The sequence below is a fragment of the Metopolophium dirhodum genome, chromosome 1, assembly GCF_019925205.1.
Source record: "Metopolophium dirhodum isolate CAU chromosome 1, ASM1992520v1, whole genome shotgun sequence".
In the NCBI taxonomy this organism is placed as follows: Eukaryota; Metazoa; Arthropoda; class Insecta; order Hemiptera; family Aphididae; genus Metopolophium; species Metopolophium dirhodum.
In genome coordinates, this window is record NC_083560.1 from 68,073,217 (window position 1) to 68,087,140 (window position 13,924).

The 13,924-nt window shown below is 27.2% G+C and overlaps 1 protein-coding gene across 2 annotated transcripts; it reads right to left on the minus strand.

Annotated features, from left to right (window-relative positions):
• Nucleotides 1–2,164: 2,164 nt before the first annotated feature.
• Nucleotides 2,165–8,096, minus strand: LOC132934298 (protein O-mannosyl-transferase 2). 2 transcript variants are annotated; one of them, XM_061000583.1, is made up of 17 exons: nucleotides 7,844–8,096; nucleotides 6,599–6,688; nucleotides 6,457–6,541; nucleotides 6,289–6,393; nucleotides 6,101–6,209; nucleotides 5,888–5,996; nucleotides 5,644–5,803; nucleotides 5,385–5,574; nucleotides 5,204–5,313; nucleotides 4,332–4,544; nucleotides 4,036–4,187; nucleotides 3,347–3,435; nucleotides 3,091–3,239; nucleotides 2,872–3,022; nucleotides 2,667–2,807; nucleotides 2,495–2,606; nucleotides 2,165–2,434 (listed from the first exon to the last, which is right to left on the minus strand). In XM_061000583.1, exons 1-17 carry the CDS (start codon nucleotides 7,900–7,902, stop codon nucleotides 2,329–2,331), a joined length of 2,130 nt encoding a protein of 709 aa, XP_060856566.1. In that variant the 5' UTR covers nucleotides 7,903–8,096; the 3' UTR covers nucleotides 2,165–2,328. The 2 variants fall into 2 exon arrangements, with proteins under 2 accessions (XP_060856566.1, XP_060856565.1); XM_061000582.1 differs by having other exon boundaries at nucleotides 2,667–2,813.
• Between the last annotated feature and the right edge of the window lie 5,828 nt (nucleotides 8,097–13,924).

Below are 13,924 nucleotides of genomic sequence, written 5' to 3' on the forward strand. Positions count from 1 at the left end.
AATCAGTTTTCGAAAAAATAGATTTTGGTTTTTGGTGCAACTCTTAAAAAAATTACCGTAGGTACATCAAATTTTAACTGAATGTTTATATTAGCATTTTCTATACACTATAACATTTTCCAAATATTTTGACTTATTTTGAGCTGTTAACGGACATTTTCAGTTTCTATTTTTTTAGTTTTTTTTCTTTCAATATCAATAAAATTTTATTTGTTGGTTAAAAAGTATAAAAATTTAATAGAAGGCTCCTACTATATCGTTACAGTGATATTTGAAAAATAATAAAAATCCTTAGTCACGGTTTTTATTTATAAGCATTTAAAGTTTAAATATTGACAAAATACGGAAAAGTCATAAAAATTAGCAAAATTATTTTAAGTTGAGAATTCATAAAAATTTTTCTTTTTAAATCTAAGATTTTTCAAATGTAATACAAGATTCCTCATAAGTTTGTCTACCTATATAAAAAAAAATTTCTACAAGAAAGTCAAATTAAATTTTTATGAGTGTTTGAAATTCATATTTTTACAACTTTTGATATTCACTCGATTTCTCATGTAACGATTTTCTTATTTTATTGTAATTAAAAAACGAATGACTGTAGATACTTGAAAATTTCACTGAATGTTTATATTAGCATTTTCTATACAACATACAATTTTGAAAATAATTTGATTTTTTTTTTTTGAGCTGTTTACGGACATTGTCAGTTTTCAATTTTTTTAGTTTTTTTTCTATAAATATCAATTAAATTTTATTTGTTGGTAAATAAGCGTGAAAATTTAATATAAGGCTCCTGATATATCATTCTAATAGCAGTTGAAAAATATTAAAAATACATAGGCACAATTTTTTTTATAAGCATTTTGTCCACATTTTGACAAAATTTCCCAAATTTAAAATTTAATAATTATTTTGTAGTTAAAATGTTATAAAATGTCCAACTTTTATAGCTAAGGATTTAAAATTTATAACAAGATTCCATGTAAACAAGTAAATATATAAACTATTACTTTATTCACAATAATATCATCAAATATACTTGGTAATATCATAAGCTGTTAGCTGACTGTCCATTTTCGCTCAGAATCGTTTTTCTTATACAATGATATACATTATTGAATTCAAATTTAACACCATCTGTTACAGTGGCCCACTTGTAATTTACTGTACAGCAGAGCTAAATCCACTTACCCACATTTTCTGCTCTGATGATACCACAGTCCAGTCAATTTCTAATGAGTAAAACTGGATGATGACTAATTCTAGTATATTATAATTATACTAATACTAATTAGTAATTGTGTTATTAAAAAATTGTAAAGTATGTTTTAAACTTTTAACTAACAATAATTAACTGTGAGAATAAATGGTCTGGGGGGTGATGTATGACCTCCTATAATAATTAAGTTTATAAGTATTATGTTGTTTGTACTCTACTGAGTGCACTACAGGACATATATTATTATCAATAAATAAAAATAAAAGTAAAAATGTACATTTTCAATAAATACCTATAAGTTTCTAAGCAAATATGATACCGACAAAATAATGTTCAGTATATTACAGTATTACAGTTCCAACATGATAATATTGTGGTGGTAATTCAAAACTTCAAACGTATTACGATTACCAAAGTAATAAATCATGTTTTAATTTAAGTATGTGACGTCTTTATTATTATACCAACATACGTAGTCAAACACTGATGTAACAAACTTTAACTTTTGCGTGAGGTATGGTGATGTCAATATTTACTATTATATTTCTTACAATGTTGCCAAAAGAAATCAATAAAAAAACCAGCTGGCAGTGTACGTGTCTACTGAATTAATAAATACTAGTAACTAGTAAGCAAAAAAAAAAATAGTAACAGTGGTGCTATTATAGCGAACACGGGAGCTAGTAGTGTTTATGTTTTCATTTACATTAAAAGACAGTGAGCAACCGACCTAAATCAGTTAGCCGTTACAGGTGACCCCCATACATAGATGTGTGGTTGGTAATAAGCATGAGACGTGGCAGACAGCAACATTTGAATTAAAATATTGTATGCCCGCGTCAGGATATATAAGGAGTCAAATTTCATACAACAAACAGTTATTCTACTCAGTTTTATCCTGAAACTTTTAAAATATAACACTAAAAATCAAATTCAACTTAATGATTACACAAAATGAAATAATATATTTGTAAAAAATAATACTGGATAAATTGACTAACTGTATAAAAAATATGATATGCAAATTATAACAAAAATAAAAATTGTTCATAATTAAATAAATTAACACAATAATAATATTGAAGTCTTGTATAAATAGAGATGTTCTAGAATTCCCAAGAATCAAGCCAGCGTAATCCAAACATTGTACTATTTTGTTCTGTGGAAACTGGTCCTGACATACCATAAGCAAGAGGAGAGTATAGATAAAAACTGGAAAATACATAATACACACTTAAAATAGGTAAATTTAAATTGTTTAATAATAATTACCTATAAATGGCCGATGCATAGATGAGTCCAATGAGTCCATCATAAATTGTTTTCTGGATAAGGGTTGGCTTGGATGTCTTTATTATTTCCAATAAATAACTGATAGTTACACCTAAGTTGTATCATTTATTACTTTTTATGGTCTATATATTTTTTTTTATCTTATACTAACCTGTTAACATTGAGCTATATAAAAATGCTGAAAAATAGTGATGGAAGTACAAGACCCTACCCATTGCGTAAAACGGTATATAGTGTAGTCCCCATCCAATAAATAGCCAGTTACTAGTGGTCAGTAACTGTTGTTTAGAATCTGCAACTATAATTTGAAACATATTTAATTTATATAGAAATGAAAAATTTAGTTTTATACTCACCAGCTTCGTTTTGATTACTCCTGCGTTTATTGATTATGGCTTTCCAAATTGAAATTAAATTGTACAGTACCATAACCACTATATTTCCCCACCATATAACTGGGTTTCCAAGCAAATAAATTTTATAATTGTTACCAGAAAAGAATTGTCCCTGTAATATTATTATTTTATATTATGTATTCATAAATATGGAATTGAATGTATAAAATGAAATAAAACCTTATAGTTTATTGGCCATTGCCATGGCTTAGATGTTACTTCTCCTTCCTTTGGTTTAAGACCAGCATTCCCTTGGAACATAACAGCATGTGATTCAATGAATCTGGCAAAGAAATTTGGGGAATATACTTCAAAACTGACATTTGGAACTAAAATAAATAGAAAAATAATATATGAGTGATTGTTTCTTTTTTTACATGGATCAAAATATACAAATTCATTAAATAAATTCTTATGAAATTATATTTTAACTTACGCTTAGGATTTATGTTATCCTCGACATTCCAATATGAATTTGTATCCCTTAGATTTGGACTGCATGTGACTTCATGCTGTTCAAATGCCCTTAAAATAAAATACAAATACAAATAATGTTATATATAAAGAAAAGTACATACTTATAATTTGGGAGCGGATTTAAATGCTTTAGAAAACAAGAAAAATAGGCTATTTGTGTGAGGCACACTCTGCACACCCGGTTTTTGTGATTGTAAGATTATTACTAAAAGATAGCATTGCTCAATGAAGTATGGTAAATTAACAAAAACAATTTATAGCATATTAAAAATAGACTAAGGTAAATAATTACCCTGCACCCATTTATAACCTATCATTTTTGTAATTTTGAAAATAACATTGTTGTATTCCGTGCCACGAGAGAAGTAAGGCGCTACGCGTATGCAGACTGATGTCAGCGACCATTCTGAGGCCCTATTCCCCCCACTTTACAACATGATACATACTAATAGTATTACTATATAACATTGACGGTCGTGATCGTGCAATGGTGACATGTCAAATAGGTGGAGGATGTGCAGATTCAACCTTGATTTTGGTTGGGACACGGGTTACCTCTCTCGTGGCCCGGAGTATAGCAAACAATTTTATAAACCTTCTCATTCATAATCATTATAATATAATATTTAAATCAAAAAAATAAGTTACCATTTAGGCAATTGCTTGTTGCTTGTTGTGAGTACACAATGTTGAAGAACATGAACTAATTTGATTTTACTTGTTACAGCTGAGACAACATTACCATCTGAACCACCATCGACAAATACTTTCCAAACATCATTGTAATCACCAGTACCATTCTAAAAGAATATTATTGAGAATTAGTAATTATTATATACTTTTATCAAAATATTATGAACCATACAACTTATATTAATAACTAATACATTACTTTTTTCTACTCAAATATAAAAATATTGTTTTTAGTGGTATTACACTATTACCTCTCCATAACCGGTGACTTGATAATGTTTTTTTGTTATCGGAGCCGGTTCACGGTGTGAATGTAAATTTCGCCTAGTTGGTACATGTTCCAGTCTAATCATATCTCCGTGTTTTATATATCTTACAGTGTCATTTAAACCTATTTTTTCATCATCATTGTAAAGTTTTACTAACCATCGATTGTTTTCGTCCTTATGCGCATAAGTAGTAATCTAAATGAAAAAAAATAAAAAATCTATTATGTATGCACAATTCCATTAAATGTAATACAATCATAGACCATTTGAGTTTATAAAGCAATATTCAGAATCAAAAATTAATAACAGATAAGTAATCATGCATAAGTAAAAACATTCTTAATTATTACATTAACTTAAAAACGTCGTATACTTTTTTGTGATTAATTTTAATGTTTGTAATACAGGTTTACATACTACACAAAATTGAACTCATGACACATTAACCAATAATCATTATGCTATGATTTATTTAGTAACCACAAAAATATTATTAATGACTACTTTAAGGTTATTGCGTGTATTATACTTATCAAGGACTATGGTTAGTAACATGAACTATAATATGCTACATCACTCGCCTACTATGTTGTTTCCCATTTACCATAGATGATAATATTATATAAATATTATACTCATTTAAACTATGATATTATAATATAATTTCCAAATGTCCAACAAGTTCTAGGACTAAATCAGATTAAATGAAAAAATAAACTTTTAACTTATGTCTCAAAATGCATTAACTTATTTAGTATTTTAGTCTCTCCCCTCTCAAAAGAAGTTCCAGACTATTTAAAGTCTCACTTCCATACCTAACCTATAGTTATAATATTAATTAAACTTCTTCTTACCTGTTGTTGTTTGGCCCCAACATTCTCTGGATAAAGATGCCAATGTGAATGTAAATATCCTCCACCGGTTCTATGATTTTTTAATGTTACTATTGCCCCAAATGATACATCTAAAATATTATAAAATCAAAATAATATTAACTTCATTCATTTAAAAAATAAATATATTTATGTACACAACCTTTTGGCATACTAGCATTGTGTAATGAATTTCCTTGTAATTTTGATTGAAAAGCAGAACTATAGAATCCATCGCCATTACCACTTTTATTGAGGATAAATAGATGTATGTAAAAAAATCCAACATACACTAGTATTGGTAAAATTATAAGACAGACAAACCTTGCTACAAAATGTTTCACAGTATAACTCTAAATTTAAAAAAAATAATAATTATGTTAAGTATGATATAATACATTCAATATATTTTTATATATTACTATTGGCTTTGAAAGTTTTCCAAGTATAAACCATAAATCAACTATTGTCATCAATCCAATAAATGTTACTTGAAATAATCCAACAAACTTAACACATACACAACAGGCCATGGTTACACCAGTAAATATTAACCAAAACCACCAATTAACTCTAAATTCACTAGAATTATTGAAGATAAAGAAATTAATGATGACAAAAAACAAAAATTTTGAAAAAACAAAATTAATATAAAATTTAACATACGATAAAGCAGCGGACCGGAATTTGCAAATCCCTACAAATGATGCCAACATAAAGAACAACAGTATGGGATCGAGCAAAATATATTGAGTTAATGTTAATGTTCCAACGTCTGGAAAAATAAAATAAATTTTTTAATGGGCTTTAACAATACATTCTATTATAGATAGGTACATTCAATTTAAAACATTTTTTTTTTTAGTAAATTATACTTACCAAATAATACTAAAGAAGCTGATAAAGTTGCCGCATTTAATGAATGTGTCATTTCCCAAATAGATATAAACGTGAATGGTATTAAAGCTCCACCTAAAATTGTACAAAACTGAAAATAGCGTATTTATTTAATATTATATAAATGATAGGTAAATAGTTTATTTTTATTTCTATAAATGTTTATAAACCTCTCGCATTCCAACGTAATTGACTCCTTCATACTTGTCTCCTGGTTTTTCAAATGGAAAACTACCATTATATCCAGTTAAAACTCCGGATAAAGCTATCAACATCTATACATTTTTAAATTAATTTTAGGTATAGTATATGAATTGTACAATAAAATTGCCACTTACCTTGCCCAATGGAGGATGCACATCAAAAAAAAAAGTTCTATTTATGTACCAACTTCCCATTTTTCCAAAATGTGTTTCATCCCAACTAAATAATTTAAATAATAAGCAATGACAATATTTAACAGAAAATAGAAGTACATACCAGACATGATCTGGCTCGTTCACTTTATGTAATCGAGTCCCAAATGAAAGAACTGTTAATAGTATAAGCACTATCCACCATTTTGAATCCCTAAAATTAAAAATAATATTTAGATTAATAAAATTATGTATCATTTAGGTATGACATAAATAACAATGCTACAACATAATAAATTTATAAATATTTAATTATAATATTTTTAATTTTAAAAATGTGTATGGGTATCTAAGTCTATAAGTAATATTTTGTAATACTATAAGAATACAAAAATATTTATATTCAAATATGTAATATAATAATTTTAAAACTATGAGGTATCTATGAACTAGTTATCATGTATCATGGGCTACAAGGAAACGCATAACCATTAACTAATTGCTTGCATTTTGTACCTATTTGTTTATTTTTAGTTTTTACTTAATATTGTTGGATTCCAACATGATAATAATTAAATAGTATGCATCTATTTTATTATTAACAAATTTTTAATTTAAATTTTATGTTTTTGTTAATCATATCTTGATATATAATTATGTTTTTTTCTGTCAAATTATTTTATTTATAACTCCTACTCATAACACAGCCATAGGCTATAATGAGTAGATCAATACTGTTATTGTTATTTATAATATTGTAGTAATCTTCTGTTATTGGTGAAATAAATAAATACATTTCAGCAATATCAAACACTAATTTTAATTACCTGAATCTGATTTTTCTATAATAATAATTAAAATTGATGTGATAAACTGCTTATACGTTATCATTACAAAAAAAATTTGAGTTATATTAAATATCTACATTAAAAAACTATACATATGAACATAATATCGAACTTTAATGTTGATAGATGTCATTTCATTTTAGAAATGTGATAAGTTGTGCACCAAATTCCAGTACAGCTTATAATCAAGAACATAATATAAGTTTACATATATTATAAATTAACTTTGGTTCCAACCATACACAGTCAAGGCGTTATTGGTACTTACTATTGTAATAACAAAAACTTACTATTACCTACGCACAATTATTCATTCTTTTATGTGATACGTTCTGTGTAAAAAATGTTGTTGAACAATTTTAGATAGGTACTTACATACACCTATATTTTAAAACCTTTTAAGTTTTCGTTAAACAAATAAGTTAATCTATCGGTGAACGACACAATAAGTAAAATGAAAGCCGGGCCATCAGACAATATACAACCAATTATGACAAACATTAGTAAAATTTGGTACTTACCCTTTGGATTCATCTGTTTGCATTGAATGAACTGCCTTTTTTGTCGCAGGTGGTGTCATGGTTTATAAGACACAAACTATATTATTTATAAGATTAACTACGATATTGTTTAAGTTCTAAATAATGTTAACATTTTAAACGATAGGTATGAATTATAGTCAATCGTGACACAATATAAAATAATCCTTATAAATAATATAATATACAAATTACAAGTAGACAAGTAGACTTAGATAATCAAGCGCCTACAATCTTCATGTCAACATTTTAAAATCGTCGCTTATCACACATCTTGTGATAACGTCATAACGGTACATTGTGAAACGTCACTGGGTATCACCTCAGATTACAATACGTCATACGAAAATATTGTAGTTCATAATATTACAATTTACAGCCTGTTGTACAAATTCGTACAGGTCTGAATTCTGGATACATTGGGTTCATGGGGTTTGAACCCCCCCCAATCAGCTGTATTTTTCTTTCACTATTTCATATGCATATTACAATTTAATATTTTTTTACCAACAATTTCACGATTATTGATTAAGTGATTAAATTAATATAATAAAAAATAAATGAATGTATTGAAAACAAATAACCGTAGATACTTGAACCCCCCCCCCCCCCCCCATCGGCTGTATTTTTTTTTCACTATTTCATATGCATATTACAAATTAATATTTTTTTACCAACAATTTCACGATTATTGATTAAGTGATTAAATTAATATAATAAATAAAAATAAATTAATGTATTGAAAACAAATAACCGTAGATACTTGAAATTTTCCTTGGTTGTTTATATTAGCATTTTCTATAAACGATAAAATGTATTATTAATATTATTTGGATTTATTTTGAACTGTTTACGGACATTTTCGGTTTCCAATTTTGTTTATTTTTTTCTATGAATGTCAATACAATTGTATATGTTCTGTAAAAAATCTTGAAAATTTAATACAAAGCTCTTAATATATTGTTACAATGACATTTGAAAAATATTAAAAATCCATAGGCACAATTTATCAAATGTTTATTTTATCAATTCCTATATATGTTTACGGACATTTTCGGTTTCCAATTTTGTTTATTTTTTTCTATGAATGTCAATACAATTGTATATGTTCTGTAAAAAATCTTGAAAATTTAATACAAAGCTCTTAATATATTGTTACAATGACATTTGAAAAATATTAAAAATCCATAGGCACAATTTATCAAATGTTTATTTTATGGCTATACTTGATAAAATTTTCCAAATATTTTGAATTGTTTTGAGCTGTTTACAGACAATTTCAAATTTCAAATTTTTTAGTTTTTTTTCTATAAAAATTAATAAAATTTTATTTGTAGTCCAAAAAGCAAGTCTGGGCATTAACAAGTTGATAAGTTAAAGTTAAGTTACTTTTAACTAAGTTAATTAACGAGTTACTTTTTTCTTATGTTATTCAGTAACTTACGAGTTAATTCATTTTATTGCCACGTTAAGTAACTTTTTTTCCTAAGCCACAGGTTTAAAATAAATTCAATTTTGTAAAAATTAATTTTATAAAAAAAGAATCAGAAATATTAAATATATTAATTGGTAAATAATAATTTATAACAATAGTTATTATATTGCATACTCACAGAAAATATTATATAACTATATTATAGGCGGAAATGTTATAAGGGAGTGTTAATATTACTTTCTTACAATATTGTATCGTACCTATTGTTTGAAATTTTGAATAAAAATATGGATAACTTTAAACTGTTAACTTAGCTAATAGTGACACATCTCATTCAAAATGGAGTCATTTAAATAAATATTTTAAAGAAACGTCGCGGGCCGCGATAACAGGCCGCGGGCCTATGTACAGATAAGTTTATATTATAAGTATAACAAGTATACAAATCAAAAAAGTACAGGTTCATAAAAAATTAATTTAAAAAGAAAAAGATTTATTCTTGTTGGCGATGCACAATATCCTATAAATTACGGTAAAGGGAATGGATAGAGATTATGGACTGAAACTTGAAAATATTGTGTTTTGAAATGTTTAGTAAATTATTATGGTTTTATAATGATTATTAAAGTATGAATGTTAAAAAGCTTAGGTTTTGGTTGCATTATTTTACTTTTGATATTCATATGATATACCAAATACAGCTCACTATAGGTACTGACAACTAAAATGGTAAAATACATAATAACATACAATTTGTAAAAATTTTGACTATGGGGGGTGTGGGGGGCAGACCCCTTCACTATTGAATTTTAGTAAATTTTCAGAACCCACCCCATAGAAAATTCCTGAGAACGCCACTGGTGGACAGCCACCCTATATTTCTAATGATATTTATATATATTATAATTAATATTTTTTTTCCTTTTTGTGACCGACATCGCCTTTACTAACAGTAAAAATGCGTCAATTTTAAACTTTGGGTGTGGTTTCCTGTAGAAAATTGGATAAAGTTCTAGTAAATACTTAATACCCAGTACATTTAAAAATAATAAAATTAGGTAAAACGGGAATTTTCAACAATATCATATTAGCATTCTCCTACTAGGTAGGTAGTAATTATATAGACAGCATATAATTTGTTTTATGTTTTGAACCTGCCTACATTCACAATAAGTGGTGTATCTAACATTTTTCATTTATGTAAAAGAAAATTAATTTTCCCTGTTCTTTTCTGATTTGGTTTAATGCAGTCAGAGGCGGAACTTAATAATAAGGGGCCCATGTGAAAATTTCTAGACCGGGGCTCTAACCTACAAGCAAGAATAAGATACAGTCATACATTATTGTAACTCTAAAAAATATTGTTTTCTCACATGAATAGTTAATAATTATTAGTTATAAATTATACACAGGTTTTACACAGGTTTCTCACATGGGTACTCGTAATTCGAATTCTCCAAACTTAAAAGAGTAAAGACATTATTATTTAGTGTTATTATATTATTGTAGCTGTCCCACCCGACGTTGTCCAGGCCAAAGATTTGTATTTTTAATAAATATATTTGTATTAAGCTATTGTTGAATACGCCGATCACGGACGTACTAAAAAAAAACAAACGAATAGTAATATAAGCACTTCATTATACTCGGATGCCCATGCAGTGGTGTAATCGATTTTGAGCTATAAATTGTTTCTAAGTAGGTACAATTGGTTCAGATGATTATTTTGTATTACCTTTTTTAGCAATGTTTTCATTATTAAATGGAATTGTGGAAATTTTTGAAAAATCTAAGCTTAATGATTTACACATTTTATAATGAATTGTTGTTTCTTGTACAAATCTAATAAAATAATCAAGGATAGTGCTTAAATGTTAGTAGAAGTAGATTTTAAAGAATCTATTAACATTTCCCCAAAAGAAAAATATTTAAAACAGGTACAACTTAATGAGCACAAAAATAGGTACACCATAGTTTTTTTAACGTGGTATAATTTATCTTTTAATAAATGGAAAAAGTATAATCTCTTAAGTGCAAACAAAAAAAAAATAATAATTACCCATATATTATAATAATTATGACTAAAAATAATAGAAAAAGATTATCTGAAAACCGTAAAAAATGTAGTACTAAAAAGCAGTTTTAAAAAACGTAATATAAATATGAAATTTATAGCGCCATCTAGTTAATTATTTTATAATACATGTTGAATTATGATTTAATATTCTAGAAATCATATCATTATTATTATTTAGGCATAGATACTAAATAATAATTTAAAACCTGTTTAATTGTACACATAAGACATAACTATATTATACTTATATAATATAGTATTGTTTAATATGTCATAATATGTGTTATTATATAATTCGTAACGTCCGGAATTTTAATCCTACTAAATCCCTAATAACTATCCCACATTCTCCATGTTAACACAATAAGGATTTTATGGATTCCGCCGTTTTAATATCAATTCCTCCGGATTTTTGTTTATGTTGATTCCACCGACTATCGATTCCGCCGGTTATTTATTTATGTTGATTCCGCCGACTGTTTATTAACAATAACCGACGCATCATATTATTCAGAATTTTTTTAACAGTCTAGGGTTATAGTGTACACTTAGTTTGCCATAATAGTTTAAAGTAAGCTTTATTCAAATAAAAACATTTCAAAGAACAATTCAAACATTGTCGTCCATAACGGATAATATTTATTAAATTAATAATAAAATAATATAACTCAAATATCTAGTGATAATTATTTTTACAAACTGAAGTAAAATTGTCATATTTTTAAATAGAGTTTGTAAGAATTCTGGCTTCTTACCGCCAGAAAACTACCCAGGAGGGGAACACTCGACACGTGACCTACGAGTCGCACCACGTGTAGGCCCTAAGGCCAAATCGGTGGAACTCGTAGGTTTTAAACACGCATCAGCAAACGAATGCTGAAGATTTATATGAAAGGGGAAAGGTTACACTAAATAAAATAATAACATGAGATTTGGGTTTCGGGTAATCAATTAATCTGTATTTTGACGTTATAAGAGAAATAATAATAATTTAGCCTTATCATAAGAATAATAATAATATTTTTTGGCGTTGTACATGATGACATACCTACTTTTGACATTAGGTATAGGAAAAATAATAATTGGGTGAATATTAACAAAAATATTGGTATCACGGTAAGTGAATAATTTATAGTTTGGCATATAAGAAATATTATAATTGTGGCACATGGCACATGTTTACATCAAATTTCTGCTCTACAGCCGGAGCAAAAGTATTTTCTTCGTGTTCATTGACTTATGCATGCGCCTATGGGTGTTAGAACATTTCTAAGAATCTTAGTACGATAAATATTGGGCGAATGTAAGCGCCTTGACGAGAGTAGCAGGTACAAAAAATGCATACGTTAGTTCCTTTAAATCCACGATGGAAAAAGGTACAAATGTAAGTTATTACACGGTAAAAACCAGGTACGTACATTAACCTAACCTACACGGCGGAAAAGGTTTAATATGTATAATATTATACACAATTAAATATATTTAAAAAAAAATATAATATGATGATTAAGAAATATAATAAAAATCGTTATAGGGTGTTTTCACAAATTAATATAATATAAATAGCTTCTTTTTCGGAGTATTATTTACTGATTTTTTGTTTTTCGTTACTAATTGTGGTTACGATTGTGTAAATACGATTATGTTAAATTTTTAAGTTATAGTAATACACCTCATAAAATATAAAATTTCGCACTATGAGATTTTTATTATATTTTTTAATCATCATGTATTTATTTTTTTGAATTCGTATATACATATTTAACCTTTTCCGCCGTGCAGGAACTAACATACGTGCCTACCTGGTTTTTACCGTGTGGGAACTTACATAATATGTCCGTGTAGAAACTAACGTATGTAATTGTTTACCTGCTACTCTCGTGTAGGAACTTACTATTCGGTAATCCCCTAAATATCACGACAATACAAAATAAATCGTAAATCCGGCACATACTAATGTTCGTTTACTTCTCACACATTGACACAGCTAAAATGTACATGTAATATTAAATGCCTAAACATAGATACTCCTTAAAACATGTTATACCCCTTTAAAAGGTTATTAATGTTATTAAATAACGTTGGGTACCCAAAATTTAAAATTCCCAGTACTCAGTAGTTTTCCAAAAAGCCGGGATAAACAAAAAAAAAATTAAGGAAAGTCAACAATTTTTACGTAATTAGGTTTCCGACAAAATCGAGTTTTTGGTTTTTGGTGTAATTTTAAAACAAATAAATGTAGGTACATGCAATTTTCACTGAATGTTTAATAGCATTTTCTATACAAAATACAATTTTCAAAATATTTTGACTTGTTTTGAGCTGTTTATGGACATTATTAGTTTCCAATGTTTTTAAGGTCCATTTCCCCAGACCCGCCTTAATGGAATTTCAAACTTCTTTTTTTTCATTCGATTGTGCTGCGTTAGTGCCATGTACTTAAAATGTTTTTTTTATAACAGATCAATTGTATTTTAGAACATTACAATTAAGAAAACAGAATCGTTTCCTTATGACATTATATCATTGAATTCTAATTTAACACCATCCA

Coding starts and splice junctions, on each gene's coding strand:
- LOC132934298 (XM_061000582.1), bottom strand. CDS start 7,902: ATGACACCACCTGCGACAAAAAAGGCAGTTCATTCAATGCAAACAGAT. Junction 6,689..7,843: donor CAAACAGATGAATCCAAAGG/GTAAGTACCAAA, acceptor TTTTAATTTTAG/GGATTCAAAATGGTGGATAG. Junction 2,814..2,871: donor GAGTAATCAAAACGAAGCTG/GTGAGTATAAAA, acceptor TTCAAATTATAG/TTGCAGATTCTAAACAACAG.